Consider the following 18,893-nt stretch of genomic DNA (forward strand, 5'->3'; position numbering starts at 1 on the left):
ATGAAATGTCTAGAATAGGCAAATCCATAGAGACAGAAAACAGACTGTTGGCTGCCAAGGTCTGGGGACAGGAAAAATGGGGAGTGATTGCTGAATGGGTACAGGGTGTTCATCTAGTGGTGACGAAAATGTTTTGAAACTAGAGAGGGGTATGGGTTGCACATCACAAATGCAGAAAATGCCACTGAGTTGCAACTTTAAAATGGTGAGTTGCGTGTTATTTGAATTATGTTTCCATGAAACTCAAAGACTATTGTTCCATCGGCTCATGCTCTTTCTGCTTCTTCTCTTGTTTACTCCCATCTGAGCCCTGAGATGAGTGGAATTCTGGCTGATGCCTTGATTGCAGTCTTATAACCTCAGTGCAGGATAACTGCCATAGACATTCCCGTTAAAAGAGGGAGAAAATGTGAGGCACAGTGGACCAGACTGGTCCAAAGCAATTCTTTTTTTTTTTTAATATTTATTTATTATTTATTTATTTTGGCTGTGCCGGGTCTTAGTTGTGGCATGCAGGATATTTAGTTGAGGCGTGCAGACTTCTTAGTTGTGGCGTGCATGCAGAATCTAGTTCCCCCACCAGGGATCGAAACCGGGACCCCTGCATTGGGATCATGGAGTCTTACTCACTAGACCACCAGGAAGTCCCATGGTCCAAAGCAATTCTGCAATCCAGCCAGGAACATGCTGGAAGTTCTTTGATCAGCTTCCAAGGTTTGGGAAGAATTCTCCATGGCTCTTGGCTCTGCTCTCTGGGTCCTGGTCGTCTGAGTCCTTCCTTTTTCATGAAAGGAAGCATGTGTTTGCAGCTGAGTGGTTTTCTCAGCCTACTTCCTGCCGCTAGAATTTGATGGATTGGGCAGGGTTCTGATGGCCTCTTTTTGTTTTGAATTGTCTGCATCCTTTCAGTCCAAGCTGGCGAAATTTCTCAAAAACTTTGTGGGAATTCTGTGACTCTCACTGAAGTTCAGTCCATGTGATGAAAGGTACACCCACAGTTCTTTCTGAGGTAAGTCCTTCTCTATGTTGAGCTCCAGCAGAGAGGGCTAAGGGATTACCCTATTAACCTTCCTGGAGGCCCCACTGTTCAATCGGGGCTCTCCCGTGTGGCACACCGTCACCCTCAGCAATTTGCACTCACCTTGGACCAGGCACCTGTGTTCCACTCCCCAGGATACTTGAAGAGCCCAGCTGTGGCATGAAATCCATGCAGACAGACCCTCGGTCACATGTAGTTGTCCGCAGAATCCAAGTGTGACATTTTATTGACTACACTTTCCACAGAAGTGTCCAAATGCTTTTTTTTTTTTTTTCTGGCTGCACCGTGTGGCTTGCAGGATCTTATTCCCTGACCAGAGATTGAACCGAAGCCCTCAGCAGTGAAAGCGTGGAGTCTTAACCACTGGACCACCAGGGAGTTCCCCCAAATGCTTATTAAAGAGTTTTCTAATAATATTTCTTGGGCCTACTTGGATTTTTTTTTTTTCCCTACTTGGATTTTTGAGGTGACATATTCCCATTTACAAATTTCATGAAAACTATTTATACAAGCAGGATACAAGATTCATGATACAGATTCAGAAATCTGTTGCTTTTCTATACACTAATAATGAAGCATCAGAAAGAGAAAGTTTAAAAAAATCCCATGTAAAATCACATCAAAGAGAATAAAATACCCAGGAATAAACTTAACCAAGGAAGTGAAAGAACTATACACTGAAAACTATAAAGCACTGATGAAGGAAACTGAAGATGACTCAAAGAAATGGAAAGATGTCCCTTGCTCTTGCATTGCAAGAATCAATATTATTAAAATGGCCATACTACCCAAAGCAATCTACAGACTTAATGCAATCCCTATCAAAATACCCAAGACATTTTTCACAGAACTAGAACAAAGAATCCTAACGTTTATATGGAACCACAAAACACCATGAGTTGCCAAAGCAATCCTGAGAAAAAAGAACACAGCTGAAGGTATAACCCGCCCAGGCTTCAGACTATACTACAAAGCGACAGAAATCAAAACAGCATGGTGGGACTTCCCTGGTGGCACAGTGGTTAAGAATCCACCTGCCAATGCAGGAGACACAGGTTCGAGCCCTGGTCCGGGAAGATCCCACATGCCGCGGAGCAACTAAGCCCACGTGCCACAACTACTGAAGCCTGTGCGCCTAGAGCCTGTGCTCCACAACAAGAGAAGCCACTGCAATGAGAAGCCCATGCACCACGACAAAGACCAAATGCAGCCATAAATAAATAAATAAATAAATTTGTTAAAAAAAAAACAAAAAACAGGGCTTCCCTGGTGGCACAGTGGTTAAGAATCCACCTGCCAGTGCAGGGGACACGGGTTCGAGCCCTGGTTGGGGACAATCCCACATGCTGCGGAGCAACTAGGCCCGTGCACCACACTACTGAGCTTGAGCTCTAGAGCCCGTGAGCCACAACTACTGGGCACACGTGCCACAACTACTGAAGCCCACACGCCTAGAGCCTGTGCTCCACAACAAGGGAAGCCACTGCAATGAGAAGCCCACGCACTGCAACCAAGAGTAGCCCCTGCTTGCCACAACTGGAGAAAGGCCGGGCAGCAACAAAGACCCAATGCAGCCAAAAATAAATAAATTTAAAAAATAAAGATGTGGTGTATATATATATATATATATATATATATATATATATATATATATACATACAATAGAATATGACTCGGCCATAAAAAAGAATGAACTACTGCCATTTGCAGCAACATGGATGGACTTGGTATTATGCTCAGTGAAATAAGTCAAAGACAAATACTATATGATATCACTTACACATGGAATCTAAAAAATAATACAAACGAATGTATATGCAAAACAGACTCACAGACATAGAAAACACACTTGGGGTTACCAAAGAGGGAAGGTGGGGGGGCAAATTAAGGATATGGGATTAATAGATACAAACTACTATATACCAAGTAGATGAGCAACAAAGATTTATTGTATAGCACAGGGAATTACACCCGTTACCTTGTAATGACCTATAACGGAATATAATCTGCAAAAAATACTGAATCACTGTGCTTGTTCACCTGAAACTAATACAATATCATAAATCAACTATACTTCAATTTTAAAAAAAGGAAAAAGGAAACCTAATTATACAAGTTCTCAGAAGTCTGCTCGTCATAAATGGAGCCCACCTGGGCACAAGCCCTCAAGGTTCCATTGCGCCCCAGTGACCTGCACGTGTCCACACAGGCCACGCAGGCAGAGGCCTGAACCGCAGCTCATCTGAGTCTTGGCAGGAAGCTATAATCCACCAGGACTCCAGAGGGTGGGAGGCCTGTGGGAGCTGCTGTGAGGCCGTCTGCCTCTCGCCCACCTACCCACCTTGGAGGCTGTCCTGAGAGCTTCTTATCACCTCCGGTCTGATGAGGTCTGAGGCTTTCTCCTGCCCTCCTCAGAAGAAAGCATAGGATAAAAAGGCACTCAGCAGCGGTCTAGAATCAGCTCCCCAGCTGCAGGGTCTCCCACAGCAGCCACGCAGTCTGGGCCCCCTGAGCTCGGAGTGAGTGACAAGGACCTCCAGGGGCTGGCACCTTGGGCTTATTCTCCTTTTCACTGTCCATGGAAATAATATGCCTTGAATCTAAAGTGGCTCATTGTGCCTTTACCAGCCAAACCAGTCGGGTTGACCCTGGCTTGGCCTTGTCTTAGGTATGAGCTTGACCAGCCGTACCATCACCTACAGGCAGACCTCGGAGACCCTGCAGGTTCTGTTCCACACCCCACAAGAAAGCAAGTATCGTAATAGAGCAAGTCTCACAAGAAATTTTTTTGGGTCCCCAGCGCATATAAAACTTCTGTTTACATAACAGCTCGCTGGTTCTGACCTGATGACCTTTCGGACAGTTGCGCGTATGTCTTGGGTCAGGAAGGTGGGCCACAGAAGCTTCCTTGCTACAGTAGAGACGACATCTTTAGGATAAAGCCAGACCTGGGTCATCTGGCATAGTCTCGCCCCACCCCTTCCCCATCCCCACCCCTGCCCTTGGTCCCTTGTCCAAGACTATGATGCTGGGCAAGGCCACCCCTGTCCCAGAGTCATTAACCACTTTGGGGTCCCCTAGGAATAAGTGAGTAAACAAGAAAGGGGCTCACTGAGAGCAGCGGTTCCCTCTCTCGTGGGCCTTCCCTGATCAACACGGGGCAGCTCAGCTGGACGAAGTGGGTGCTACTGCTAGCACCAGAGCAGGACCCTGACCAGCTGGGGCCTGGTGCGCACTCCTCCTGACCCCTGGGCTGTGCTGATGGGTTGGCTGTCTCTAAAAGCAAAACCACAACATCTGTTGCCTCATAAGCCGTAATATCCAACACAAAATGATTTGCCCGTGTGCCAAATTCTGAAACTTCAACAACTATCAGAAGGTCTCACCTTCTCATAAAAGGCTCATGGCCTGAAGAATACACTCAGGAAAGTGTCCACGTTCACAAGCTTGCTCCACATCCTGTAAGGGATGGAGACCAGACTGACCCTCTAAATATAAACCCTAAGACCCTCTAAATATCGACTTTTACTTTTGGTATCCTGCTGACACAGATCAACCTAAGTTGCAGAATTTATCAAAAATACGGACTTCCCTGGCGGTCCAGTGGTTAGGAGTCCGAGCTTCCGTTGCAGGGGCACGGGTTTGATCCCTGGTCGGGGAACTAAGATCCCACAAGCTGTGTGGTGTGGCAAAAAAAAAAAAAAATTATCAAAAATATGAAATGCATAATTAACAATTCTAACGCAGATTTCTCACAGTACAGGTGAGAATCAAAATCAGCACATCATAAAGTGTCTTCCAGTAGGAGGTGCTCCCAAATCCTGAATATGCAGATATTAAGCAAGCCCCCACCCGCACCCCAAACAATGCCTATTCCAGGTCCAGGCCTTCCACCTCCTCAGATCTTTAAACCCAGGCGGTTACACAAGAACCGCTGCTCAGCCTTCTGCCTGTTCCTTCAGTACGTCTTGGGTCTGGGACGCTGCCATGCATCGGGGCACCCTGCTCATGTCTGAAATACTCAGTGGGCCTTCTTTCAGTCTCAGAGCCCAGCCCCTCCCCCTGGGCGACTGCTTACTTTCTTGAGAGCTCAGCTATGTATTTGAAAATCAATTTGTTTCTGATCCAGGATCTCTAGGTGTTTCTAGCAGGAGACTTTCCAGGCTCTCTAACACATCATTGAGAAGTTAAAGATAGTTAAAATCTTACACTGTAGAGTCTTGGAATCAGATAATTTTGAAGTTACCCTGGTGCAAGGACTTCCCTGGTGGCGCAGTGGTTAAGACCCCACGCTCCCAATGCAGGGGGCCTGGGTTCGATCTCTGGTCAGGAAACTAGATTCCACGTGCATGCCGCAACTAAGAGTTCTCATGCCACAACTAAGGAGTCTGCATGCTGCAACTAAGACCCAGCACTACCAAATAAGTAAATATTTTAAAAAAGCATTCAATACCAACATTGTGAATGTACTGTCACAAAAGTGTTCACTTAAAAAAAAAAAAAAAGATAAAATTACCCTGGGGAAGATTGACAAAATCACAGAAACTGAGACCATGACACAGAGTCTGATCTTCCACTTCGGAGTCCAGACCTCTGCCTGGTCGCCTTATCCAGAGTTGACAGAGACATCAATGTCATACTTTACAACCAGGCCCGGAGCTGCCAAGGGGCTCCATCATTCACATCTGATGGCTTAATTAGGCTTTCCAAAAGAACCGGCCTGCTGGGGCTTGCTGCGGTGACAGTTACCCTGCTTGTCCTGGGGGTGTGTCTGTGTGTTGCTTGTCATGGGTGTGGCCTGTTACATGTGTCTGTCTGTGGGTCTTGTCCGTGTGCCAGGAGCAGCGAGAGGAGGTATGGAGTCTTCTGATGGGGAACTTACCTTGGTGTGAGGCATGTGATCAGAAGCCACGCTCCCTCCGTGTGCCTGGGCCACGCTTTCATTTGCTCATCACCGGAAATGACTCTGAAATGAGACCAGTTGTAGAACCATCCTCATCCCCTCCCCCACCTTGACCGGCATGCCCAGGGGCCCACACGCTTCCAAATGGCACCCTGCCCTGCATTCACAGGCCTATTACCCAAGCATCTGGTTGCCCATCTCTGACTGGAATTTAGCTGGAATCCTGCCAGGAGAATGTTGCCACATCTACCGTCAGAGAAGCTCCGTTCCACGCCAGCGGCTGGTGGGGAACTGGAAGGACAAAGTGCTGGTCACACCGGTGACCAGTCTTGGTCTGTTTGTCACCGAAAGTCTGTGGATGAGGCAGGCAGTTTTCAGCCCTTCATCTGTCTGAGTCTAGAGACCACCTGGTAGGGAGGCTGGGGAGAGGAGACCTATGGCCTTCACTGTCCCCCGTGACCGCAAGACCCCCGAATCTGCCAAAAACAACTTGGCAACTAGTTCATGTTGGTTCGCAGCAGACCCTGGGGGTTCCCTTCCCAGGCATCACAGACCATAGGTTTAATCGCCTTCCCTAGGCTGGGTCCAAAAAGGATCCCGCCGGTTCTCTGGACAAGGTGGGGGGTGGAGGCACGGGGTCCAACGAGGGACTCACTATAAGTTACTCTGCGCCAGCCCTGGGCTAACAAGAGCCAAACTTGCCCTGTTCATGGAACCCTCAGTGTCTCAGGAGTTTTTTCACGGTGTTCCTAGGCCAAAAGAAATATCTAACTGTTCTATTTGTGAGTTATTTTAGGTCCAACCAATAACTACTTAGGTTCTAATAACTTAGTAGTCACTTAGAAAATGTAACACACACCAAGAGAAAGAAAAATGGTGTTTATTTCATTCTTTAATAACCACCACGACTTACTAATTGGCCGTGTGCACCGGCCAGCTTCTCAAACCTTGGAATCAGACTGGAGACCCCTGGCCTCACTTCCTATTCCACAGTGATTTTCACTTTTTATCCCCAAACCACAGGAAACCCAGCTTCTCAAAGACATGACATGAAAGGATCGTGGTGTGATCTAACAGTGAAACTGTGGACCACCTGAACCTATTGATTTGCTCAGAGTGGGTAGATGTCCAAATTTTAGAAAAGATCCAATATCCTCTGTGCCCTTGTGAGTTTCCTGCAGGGCCTGGGGACCTTGGTGCCACCACAGATACACTTTACCGAGGAGGAAACTGTGGCTCAGACGGTCGACCCCCTGCCTGAGGTCGCAGAGCCTGGCCCTGGGGCCCCCGCTGAGGCTGCTGGAACCAAACTCAAGAAGACTGTATGAGGCAGAGGAGAGAGGGGGCCGCCGTTTACAGATGGAAGAATCTAGGAGACCTGACGTTGAAGTGGGTGTAGACCAGGGTCTGGCAGTCAGCCAGGGGTGGAGGGTGTGTGAGGAGTGAGGAATGGTGTGGCCCCCAGCTTTGGTGGTACGGATCTGGGGCGCAGTTGGGGGCTCCAGGACTCTCCTGTGGCCCCCTTGCCTGTCCTCACCCCACCGTTCAAAGCTCTTCACAGTGGGACCTCAGTTCCCTCTCCCCACGGTGGGGGGTGCCCTCGGGCTGTAGGGGTCGGGGCCTCCCACCAGCCTCTGCATCCCTCACGGGCATCACAGCTGAGGCTGTAGCCCAGAGACATCAGTAGCCAAGTTTACCTGGGCTCAGACATCTATGCCCCAGGCCCACACTGGACACGGGGTGACCTGCACTCACCTCAGAAGTGGACTTGGCCCCCGAAGGAGTCCCTTGGGGAGCTGTGGGCAGAAGCGTCCCAAGGGATTAAAACAAAAAAAAAAGGATGGGGGTGGGCAGGAGGGCTGGGGACGCTTGAGGAGGGGGCAGCGAGACCTGGGTTTCCGGACTTCGTCCCATCCTCTAGACTGACGAGGGACTGGCAGCCCCATCTCACTCCGCTGCGGTCCCTACAGACCACCCAGAGCGCTTCTTTGTCCTGAGCTGATCGGGTGCGGCTGGCAAAAGCCGGCTGGCGTGGGGAGGGGTGGTGCCTCCGGGAGCCAGGACCGCCTGGTGGGCGGGGCTTAAGGGACCACCCCGCCCCCCCACCCCCGGATCAAGGCAGACGGCCACAGCGCCCAATGGGCAGCGTCAGCCAGGCGCACACCCCGGGTGGTCAATGTCCTCCCACGGCAGGAGACTTCCGGATCAGGACAGTACACAAATCTCTTTATTGCTCATGTTCTTAAGGTCGTACCTCTTGGCGGACCATGGGGATAGGATGTGCAAAGCGGGCGAAGCACACGGCCCAGGCCTGTAGCCGAGAGCTGGGACGGGACTGGCGGGGTCCCAGCCCCGGGGCTGGGCCCGGTAGGGGGTCGTGGAGAGCGGCCCCTGGGGTCGGAAGAGGGTTTCAGTTGTGCGGTCCCTAGGCACTCTGGGCCTGGCCAAGAGGTCTCAAGGCCCCACCCTCCCTTGGAGGGGGCTGCGGGGAGGATCCCAAGCTCCCGGGGCCCAGGGCTCTGGGTGGGCCAAGGGTCTTTCCAGAAGTTGGCGCTGAATCATAGGGGGCCCGACCCGAGACGCGTTAAACCAAGGCCGTCGATCAGGCTTGGCCCCTCACTGCTCCTCGGGCCCATCGCCTCCCAGTGCCTGTTCGTAGGGGCAGGGCCGGCGGCAGACACCGGCTGGTTTGGGGCCGGGCTCTGGCCCCGCGGGCCGCGCCTCCTCCTCCGCGCTGTCGCCCCGGCCGCCGCCGCGCTCGCCCTCTGTGTCGCTCTCGTCAGAGTTGTCCTCCTCCAGGTAGCGGTAGCCGCGCACCTTGTGCTGGGGCCGCGGGATGCGGGGCTGGCGCGGGACCACGCCCCGCCGCAGCTTCTGCTCCATCCACAGGTACGAGGCTGCGGCCGCCACCAGCGTCACCAGCAGCACCGTCAGCTTAGCCTGGGCACACAGGGAGGGATGCGGCGGACCCGCGGGCAGCCGGTCCTGCGCCCTCCCCACCCAGCCCCTCGCCCCGATAAGCCCACTCCCATCTGGGACTTGAGCCCCGCAGCTCCTCTGCTGTCCTTCCCTCCTCCTGGGAGCCGCCCCGCCACCCATGCTTCCTGGGCACCCTCCTGCCCAGCCCTGTCCCTTATGGTCACCCTATCCATCAGGGCCTCGGTTTCCCTAACTGTAATGATAATCCCTTTGCCTCACAGGGTAAATGTGAAGGGAGGCCTGGCCCTCCCTTACCAGAGCTTAGATTACTCTGTCCCTTACATGTGGGATCGTAAGTAATGCTTCTTAGAGGTTTTGACTGTAACAGGCAGTCAGAAATAATTGTAAATAACTCAGTACGTACACACATATTCACAGGCATACTCCCTGCTATTCCCTATTCTATCTCATTTTTTTAAAAGTTGGCTGGGACCTGCTAAACTGACCCACCAGTAGGTGAGAGCAGAGGACGAGGACCCCTGAGAGCCAAGAAGGGAGACAGACCCTCAGCATCCATCTCAGAGCCCAACGTCTAGAGAACAGGTTACCAAACTACCCACAAGGCGGCTGGGATGTGCCCACAAGTAAAGAACAAACTGTGAATCCTTTCAGAAATGGGTAAACTGAGGCCTGCAGGAGGGGAAGCGGTAAGTAATAAGCCAGTGATGGGTGTGGGGCCGCCCAGTGGACTTGGCCCAGGACCTGGCCTGGGGCAGTGGTGCCCTTCAGGGGCTGTGAGGCCAGGGCGGGCACTCAGGAAGTTTCTGCTGTCTAGGGGGTCGAGTGGGAGAGGGGCACTCACCTTCATGGGCAGGCTTGAGCCCAAGTAGACTGCAAAGATGGCTATAGCCTGCCACCAGTGGTAGATGGTGAAGATGAAGTCTTGCCTCTCCTTGTCCTCGTACAGGATTCCCAGGAGTGCTGCAGGTGGGCAGGACGGGGCAGAAAGGGGAGAGGTGCCAGCTGGGACCCAGAGCTGCTGTTCTCCCACTAGTGACCCCCGATGCCCTGTGCTGGCCCCAGCCCTTGGCAGGAGCGCCTAGAAAGCCGCTGTAAACCAGTCCTGGCTGGCCCCCTAGTGTACACACTGGTTATCGCGCTGCCTGGGAGCTGAGCAGAGGCGGGGGCAGCGGACCGCCCTGCTGGGATGCAACGGGCCTGCTCTGGGACCCATCTGTGGCCTCAGAAGCGGGAAGTTCTGTGAGCAATCACATCCTGCCTTCTTCTGAACCCCAGGCATGCGGTGCCAGGCCTGCAGGGGCTGTTTTTCCTCACCCAGGGCTCAGGGAGAGCAAATCGCTGTAGCAACAAGCTTTCTGCAAATCAAACCTGAAGCTGGGAGGAATTTGTTTCCCAAAGCATCCTCCCCTGGGTGGGGCAGAAAGAGCCTCGGACAGGGAATCAGGAGACTCAGATTCCACTCTCAGAACTGAAAGGTGGAGAGAGTTGGCACAGAGATGTGGATTCAGATGTTGGGTCTGTGGGTGACTCGGGGTAAGTGAACTCCCCAGAGCCACTTTTCTCATCTGTAAAATGAGATGACACGTACATGCTGTGCTGTGAGGTTTTAACGGGAGAAAGCCTGCACAGCACCTGCCGAATTGTACCCTCACCAGCCACTCAGGACATTGACACTCCCATCTGAGGTCCTGCAGTGTGACTGTACCCCATGGGGGTGCTGTGAAGGGACACAGAGCCCTCCCCCCGGGGGCGGGGCATAAGAGGAGGGAGTAAGCGGAGCTGGGCAGAAGAGGATGCTGGGATCTAGCCCAAGTCCAGACATATCATGGGCTCAAGGTCCAGAGGCAAAACAGCCAGGACAGTGTGGTCCAGGGTGTGGGGCTCCATCCCCTGTGGCAGATATAGTGTCTGACTCTCTCTCTCGGATGTTGGGTGCTGAGGTTGCCTGAACCATCCCCTGCCCAGCCCGCAGCAGGCATGACCTCCACCATGCCGTATAGGGGTGATGCTCAAAACTGTTAACGGCACCGGCCCATCAGAACAGGTGCCAATGTGGGAGACCCAAATGGCTGCACCCATGTGTACCAGCTGCCTGTCACTGGCAAAGGCTCACCTGTGGGCCCAGAGCGTCACACAGATGAACTCTGTCCCACCCCCTCCTTTCTGCAATCAGGGCCCCAGGCCCCAGTGCCTCCACCCTAGCAGCCCAGACTTGGGGCCTGGACTCCGCTACTCTGAAGGTTGCTGTTGGGATCTTACAGCCTGCTTCCAGCTCCTCTCTATAAAAATGCCATATGTGCACTTTCCCCCTGGGGTGTGGACAGGGCCACCTGCTGCATCCCATGCTCCCTGGGGCACAGACCCTGACACCTGCTTCCAGTGTCACGAAAACTATGCCAGGCTGCGCCCTGTCCCCTGGTATGAAACGAGGCATCCCCAATGTGTTTTTTTCCACTGTCCCTAAGAGGGGTCCACAGAGCCCCATATCCAGCCCATGGAGCCACAAGATCTCACCCTGACTCCCATGCCCACCCTGGGGGTCCACAGGATGTCCATGGCGTGCCTCGAGGGTGTTCACAGCCCTCTTCATCTGTCCCCGCAGTGTCCACGGGACTTCCTTCCACCCCTAGAGTGCACACAGGGATCCCCACCTACCTCCACCAAGTGCACGGGACCCCATAACAGCCCTCCAGTGTGCCCATCAACCCCATGTCTGTCCCTGGGATGTCTGTGCTCCCCGCAACTGCCCTGAGGAAGCCCCAGGGTCCCCTGCCCAGCCATCCAGGGCCCACGGCTATACTCACTGCTAAGTCCCGTCTTGTTGAGGGCACTGCCCACACCCCAGAGCACGGCTACTGCATAGAGGACCCCGATGTGTTGCAGGACCCGGGGCGCGGGGGCCCAGAAAAAGAGGCTGACAGTGAGCAGCAGGTGCAGTCCAGCCCCGGCCACCAGGGGCGCCGGGCGTGGCAGCCACAGCCCCAGCAGGCCCAGCGCCGAGGCGGCCGAGGCACCCAGGCTGTAAGCCACGAGGACGTACGCCAGGCGTTCCAGCCCCGCCGAGCACACGCCATAGCCCTGGGGGAACAGAGGTGAGGGTTGGAGGTCAGCCGGCCCAGGCTCCGGCTCTCCCCACGAGGTCTCACTTCAGGCCACGTCCTGCCCTCTCTAGGCCACCGAGGGCCAGCTTCCTCCGAGGCTTGTGGGAAGGTTCCTTGGGGACAGACAGTGAGAAAATGCTTGGACAGTGTCCCCAGACACCAAGGCTGAAACCCGCCTGGAGCCAAACACTTGATGGCTGTTATCCCACCTCAACAGTGCAACTCCTCTGGAAGTCAGCATGGCCATCAGAGACTTCACAGATGAGGAAACAGGCTCAGAGAGGTGAAAGTAACTTCCCCAAGGTAGGGGCGGGATGGGGGGAGAGAGGGAAAAGGAGGAGGGGAATATCCGGGCCTACAATTGGCCCTTGGTGTCTGTGGGGGATTGGTTCCAGGACGCTTCGCGGACACTAAAACCTGAGGATGCTCAAGTTCCTTATATAAAATGGGCGTAGTACAGGCTTCCCTGGTGGCGCAGCGGTTGAGAGTCCGCCTGCCAATGCGGGGGACACGGGTTCGTGCCCCGGTCCGGGAAGATCCCACATGCCGCGGAGCGGCTGGGCCCGTGAGCCATGGCCGCCGAGCCTGCGCGTCCGGAGCCTCTGCTCCGCAACGGGAGAGGCCACAGCAGTGAGAGGCCCGCGTACCGCGGAAAAAAAAAAAAAAAAAAAAGGGGTAGTACAGCGGGCCCTCCGGATCCGCAAATGCAGGGGGCCCCCTGTCCTTGTACACACTTATACATATATATTCAAAACGTATTCGTTGTTATTCTGTGATTCAAATTTAACGGATGTCGTGTAATTTTATCTGGCAACGCTCTTCAGGCTGCCCTTACCAGGGCGAGACCAGTGCAGGCAAAGAGCACCTCGAAGCCGCTGTAGATAAAGAAGGGCACGAGGTGGCGCAGGCGGAAGTCGCGCACGTGCTTGAAGGGCAGCTGGAAAATGTTGCCCCAGCCTACGCTGCGCAGGTCTATCTCCTCCGTGGGCCGGTACGCCGCGCCGCAAAGGCCCAGCACCTGCAGGCAAGTAGGTGCGGGAGGGGAGCGGGCAGCCGGGCATCCTGGTCCCGCCCCCGGGACCCAGCCCCGCCTCCAGGCACATCCACAGATGAGCCTCCCAGCCCGAAGACACGACCTAGTCACGCCCCCAACGCCTCAGCTCTGCCTCCTGGCCCCACCCCCAGGTTGGAGCCATACCTTCTGACCCTCGGCCCTAGATCCGGCCCGTGTCACAGCCAATCAATCCTCTAGGACCCTGTCTTCAGCTCGACCCCGGACCAGGCCTGGACCCCCTCTTACTGGCCTCTGGGATTCCAATTCCTCTCTCAGTCCGCAGGCACCAGCCACACCTCCGAGCCTCAAGCCCAGATCCTTGGCTCAGGCCCCCTCCCCAGGACTCAGCCCTAACTCTGGACTCAGAACAAGCCTCCGGCCCGCCCTCCGCGCGCCCAGCCCGCATTCCTCTCTCCCCGCCACGGTCCCCAGATCTGACCCCGTCACACCCCCAAGCCGGGCCGCACCAGCAGCATGGCCAGGAAGGCCACCGCCATGAGCACGCTCTCCACCACGATGAGGTTTCGGCTCCGCGGTAACGTCCGCAGAACCGTCTTGTTGAAGCCGGTGAGGATGCCCTGGCTGTTTGTGCCTGAGAAAGGGGAGGGTGGGGGTCATCGTGAGGCAGGGAGCGGGGCACACTGTCAGCTGGGCCACAAATAAACGCAGCAAAGCAGGCAGGTGAGGGGAGGGTTAGAGGGGGTGGGCAAGAACCCTGCCGGCAAAGGCAGGGTTCCTTTGGGAAGCACTTTGGAGGTGAGGGCCACTGGGGCTGAAAGCACCTCCCCTCCCTCCTGCCCTATCGCCCTGAGGCTGCCGTGGGAGCCAGTCCACCTCCCACCTCCATACATTTGCCCTGCATTGAGGGTCTACTTGGCCCTGAGAGACCCCACAGGCAGCCTCAGCCCAGATGGTACCTCCTCCAGGCAGCCTTCCCTGATGCACCCCACCACCACCCCAGGCTGGATCAGATGTCCTAACGACAAGGCCCTGTGCCTCGCTCATCAGAGCTGTAGGACACCAGGCTCTCAGCCCTGAGCCCTGTGAGCGAGGGCATCCTTTCTGCCCTTGAGGGCTCAGTGTCTGCTGGGTGACTCAGTGGGGGAGGTGAGCAGACCTTAGGGACCCCACCCCCATGAGCACTAACCGCAGTTCTGCACTTTGTATAGCGTGTGGTTCAGGTCATACAGGTAATGGTTCAGGAAGTAGATCATGGGCAGCTGGGCGCAGGCAAAGCTCAGCTGTGGGCAGGAGGGCAGCTTGGGTCAGGCTTGGGGCATGGAACCGGGCAAGGAGCACAGGCACAATCTGGGAGCGGGTCTGGGCACAGCCTTGGGGGAACAGGAGCCCTCCCACCTCTCGGGGGGCAGCCTGGTGGGAGGGGGATGCCCAGTGCAGGAAGACTTCCTCCTGGTCAGCGCTGTAGACAGGGAGGGAATGAGGTCTCTGTCACCAGAGGTAAGCAAACAGGAGTTGGCTCAAGAAAGGGCAGTGGGATTAGAGGGCTGAAAAGACTGTGGAATGGGCTCCAATATGTGATTCTGAGCCTGGAATACCCCACCCCCAGTGTCCCCACACACGGCACTCACGTGGAAGAAGCTGTAGAAGATGGCCTGGAAGACCAGGAGGTAGGGTGCGTGGGAGCCCCGAGGCGGGCGCTGCTGGGGGCCCTGTTCGTCTTGCTCTTTGTAGTGGGAGTACTCGTAGTATTTCTGGGCCATCCTGGACCACAAAGGAGAGAAGGCTCTCCCCAGCCCAACCTCTGCACCCAGGCTTATGGACTGGCCAGCCAATGTCTCACGAACAGGAAAACTGAGGCCCAGAGGGTGGATGGGGCTGGTCCAAGGTCCCCAAGACGAGGTGGGCAACACAGGAGAGGCTCTGCCAGGTCTCCAGTCTCCCACCCTGCTGCCCACCAGGCTCACCTGGTGATGTAGTTGCCCATGGAGGCCCAAAGAGGCACAATGGCCATGCCCAGCGCCACGGCTGAGGGCACAAGCGTGTAGTAGCGCTCCCAGTAGTTGGTGGAGACAAAGAGGGCGTAGATGCCCACAGCCAGGAACATCATCCACTTGGTGCCAAAAAACCTGCGAGCAGCAGGAAGGATGAGGATGCTGGCACCACGCGCCCATCCAGACCGCTGCAGCCCGAAAGCAGCGTGGCCACAACTCCAGGCCCCAGCTCCTGAGGCTGTATGAGGTGGGGAGGGACCCCTGGCCTTGGAGTCGAGGGTCCTAAGAGTCTCAGAGACATGGACTTGCTGGTGGCCTCAGGGGAGCCACTCTAACCAGACACCTGTAATGTGGGCTCTGCCCCAACCTTGAGCCTCTCACGGCCACTGCAGGGATAGAGGAGATAAAGCGGGGAGAGCGTGTCATGAGTCAGTGGCCCTTGGGCACATGCAACCCTCATTTGTGTCCTGGGCTGACTCGCCAGCCCCCCTTCTCCACCCACGTGCAGTGACTACAGGACCCAGGTGAACAGCTGAGGGACTTGTCCCAAGCTGGGACTGAGGACCAGGGAGAGGAACCCTGGCGCCCCTTCCCCTCTGCACTTTGCCCTTTCAGTCCACTGTGGTCAGTCGGGAAGTTTCTTGTAGAACAACGGCCTCACTGGCTCTGGGAGAATGTTGCTCCGTGTTAGAGGCAGGTTGACGAGTGACAGGATAAGGGCCCATTCAGGGCACTGGAGGCTGATCAGGCTAGACACAACCATTGCGGTCTTTGGGTTGGTTTTGTTTTGGGTTCTGTTTGTTTGAATATTTGTGCTCATTATTTCCTTTCTTTGTCTGAGTTTCCAGGAAGCTCAAAGCTCAATGACTCTGGTTTTCTGATACAATTACTTTCTCTTCTATTGCAGGGTCCTGGTTCTTTAACTATCCTTATCTTGCCATATAATAAACTGACAGGCAGCCTCCTCTGATCTATTTGCGGAAGGGCACCAAAAGGAAAAAGGAAAAATACTTGCACTCATTGCTGGTGAGGCTGTGGTTTTAAAAAGAACACATACAGCCGGAGGTCATGCAGATGGTACAGCCCTTTGGAAAGTCAGCCTGGTGGTTTGGGTTGGGGGGCAAGCGTGGGGTTTGGAGTCACTGGGTTCAGACCTTCAATCTGCCAGTTGCTGCCTGTGGGAATGGGTTCAACCTCTTGGTCTCCCTGTGTCTAAGATCAGACACCTTGGATTGTAAGGAATGCGACACGCTTATGAACGCCCAGCACACAGGAAATGAAATGAGTTTGCCATTAATAATACTGCTAGGTTTCAAGAGCCATAAAGCCTTTTATATGCTTCTGACCTAGTAAGGGCAGTTCTGAGAGTTTATTCTAGGAGGCTTCCCTTCTTTCCTTCTTCCTTCCTTCCTCCCTCCCTCCCTTTCTTTCTCTCTCTCTTTCTTTCTTTAATTTTAAGATGAGGGAACAGCCAGAAGCATAAAGGGAACGTGCAGAAAAGAGGGAGCCGCAATGTCCAGCCCTGAGCCACAGGCCAGTGCCCCCACGTCTGCAGAAGATGCTAACATCACGAACGTCCCCACTGTGAAGCAGGCCAAGATGTGTGAAAAGAACGCAAAACAGTGGCACTGCACATGCACCCATGCACGCCCATACACGTACTCCAGTTGACAAGGACAGAAATGTTATCCACGCATGCCGCTGGGGAAACAAAGTCAGCTGACTGCCTGGAGGGCTTGGGAGGGGTTTTCTTTTTTCTGATTTCAATTACGATTCTAATGTTGTTTGTGCGATTGTGATAAAAGAGTTTGAGGGGGTTGTTATTGTTTCGGAAAGACAGGGGAACTCATCTAATGTGTCCACTGATCTCTGGGTCCCATCTGAGCAGATCTACTGCCTGGCGGTAGGATACTTGCGGAGGGCATTTTTGTACTGCACCAGATGCCACTAAGGCTCAGGTATGGAGGAGACCCCCTGGGGCGCCTGCCCAGCCACACCCTTTTCAGTGAGAAATGTCCCTCAACACTGCCACAGCTGGTTGGGCTCCCGGTGCGTTCCTGGGCTTTGCTGGCTGATCAGATTCTCTCCAGAAACTCCACAGCCCTGATCTCAAAAGGTCATTGTAGCTCCAGGCCACAAAGGAGGGCATGAAGATGATGCCACATGGGGTACGGGCAATCTGAGGGAAGGAGCCTGAGTGAATTTCTGTTGCTTGAAACCCAAGGTGGCTTGGTTGCAAAGCTCTTGTTTCTTTCCCAAACCTGGGTTTCACCCCTTCTCTCTCACCCCTCCAGGTAGGCAAGTTCTCTCCCCACCCCACCCCCAAGAACACCAGGGCAGCTGGAGACCCCATGTCCACCAGCCCTCACACCCCTTCAAGATCAGGGAGGCAGCCCTCATAGAGACAGCAGTGTCGCACCTGATGAGCACAGGTGTGTAGAGCAGGGCCACGATGGGGGTCACGTTGATGCCCATCAGCATCTTGCTGTCGATGTCAGGCAGCCCCATGTTGCCGTATTTCACCTCCCGGTAGGTCTCATCGTAGTGCAGGATCAGCTGCATCTGCAGAAGGCCTGGGTACAGGGAGCAGGCATGGAGGGGGCGACCTGGCTCTGGGGGCAACCAAGCAGAGGCTGGAACGCAAGCCTGGCACCAAAGGGATCCCCGACTCCAATGCCTATGAGGACAGAGGGGAAGCCCAGGCTGGGCCAAGAGTCCTACCTGCCAGTGGCCACGACAGCGACTTGAATCCAGACCCCCGCCCCGCCCCCGCCCCCCCCCCCCTCCGCCAGCCACTTGGACCTCGGCGCCCCTGATTCCGAAGGCAGCAGACCTGCCCAGGGCGCCCAGGGCCCGCCCACACACTCACGAAGCCTGTGGCTGGGCCCCGGGGACACTGCACCGTCCCCCCATGTGCGGAGGCCGCAGCTGCAGCTGTGAGGGCGCAGAAGAAGAAGTGAAAGAGGAAGGGAGCCGAGTGGCCCCAAGGTTTCTCTTTCCCTGAGAAACCTCAGGTCTGGGGAGGAGCGCGCGGGGGAAAGGGGAAAGACTTGGATCCCAGCGCAGAACCCGCCGGGCCGTGCCACCTCGCCTGGCCCGGGGCGGAACGGCGTGGCCAGAGGCCCATCCCGCCAACCCGCGGGGCGCAGCGGGCCGCCTACCCAGGTAGACGCCGTAGGTGAGCATGCCGCCCGCGCTGGCCGCCAGCACGTTCGTGAGCACGCCGAGCCGCTTGCGGCGGTAGTAGCGGCGCTCCTCCTCCTGCTCGTTGTAGTTGGGGTACGCGCCCACCAGCTCGTCCAGCTGCGGGGCACGACGGCGCTCGAACCCGGCCACTGCACCCCCGGAGCCCCGCGTCCATCCCCGGCCGCCCCCGGCACCCGCCCTGGCCCTGGGGCCGCATCCCGCTCCCGCGGGGGAGACCCCGGCCCTCCCGGTCCCCGGGCCGCCACGCCTTCCCCGTCCCCGCTCACCGGGGCCTCGGGCCCGTCTGGGACCCCGAGTTGGTCCTCATCGCCCTGCGCACCCACGGCCCCCGCCACCGGATAGAGCTGCGGCTCCGCCTCCATGGCTGGACCAGCCGGAGGACTAGTCCGGCAGCGGCCCGCCACTTCCTCCGGGCGCCGGGACCTGCCTCGCCCCGCCCCGGGGCCCACCTCCTCCACGAGGGGAGGGCCTGGCGCCGCTGGGGGCGTGCCCAGCGCGTGTGCGTGTGCGTGTGCGTGTGCGTGTGTGTAGGGGAGCGCCCGTGCGTCCATCGCCGGCCTCAGGAATGCGAGGTGCGAGTTGGAGTCCCAGCTCTGCCACTTCCCGGTATTGTAACTTTGGGGATTAACTCCACTTCTCTGTGCCTCATTTCCTCACCTGTAAATCAGGGATACTCAGCACGACTTCCAAGGGCTCT

The 18,893-nt window shown here is 55.6% G+C and overlaps 1 protein-coding gene across 1 annotated transcript; it reads right to left on the reverse strand.

Moving 5' to 3' along the window:
- Positions 1-8,558: 8,558 nt before the first annotated feature.
- On the reverse strand, positions 8,559-18,558 carry UNC93B1 (unc-93 homolog B1, TLR signaling regulator). The gene is made up of 11 exons (XM_065882804.1): positions 18,463-18,558; positions 18,151-18,292; positions 17,409-17,562; positions 14,963-15,124; positions 14,627-14,759; positions 14,185-14,278; positions 13,505-13,629; positions 12,819-13,001; positions 11,687-11,960; positions 9,724-9,842; positions 8,559-8,882 (listed from the first exon to the last, which is right to left on the reverse strand). The coding sequence occupies exons 1-11, from the start codon at positions 18,556-18,558 to the stop codon at positions 8,559-8,561; spliced, it is 1,806 nt and encodes a 601-aa protein (XP_065738876.1).
- Positions 18,559-18,893: the final 335 nt, after the last annotated feature.

This window comes from Phocoena phocoena, chromosome 8, assembly GCF_963924675.1.
Source record: "Phocoena phocoena chromosome 8, mPhoPho1.1, whole genome shotgun sequence".
NCBI classification, from domain to species: domain Eukaryota; kingdom Metazoa; phylum Chordata; class Mammalia; order Artiodactyla; family Phocoenidae; genus Phocoena; species Phocoena phocoena.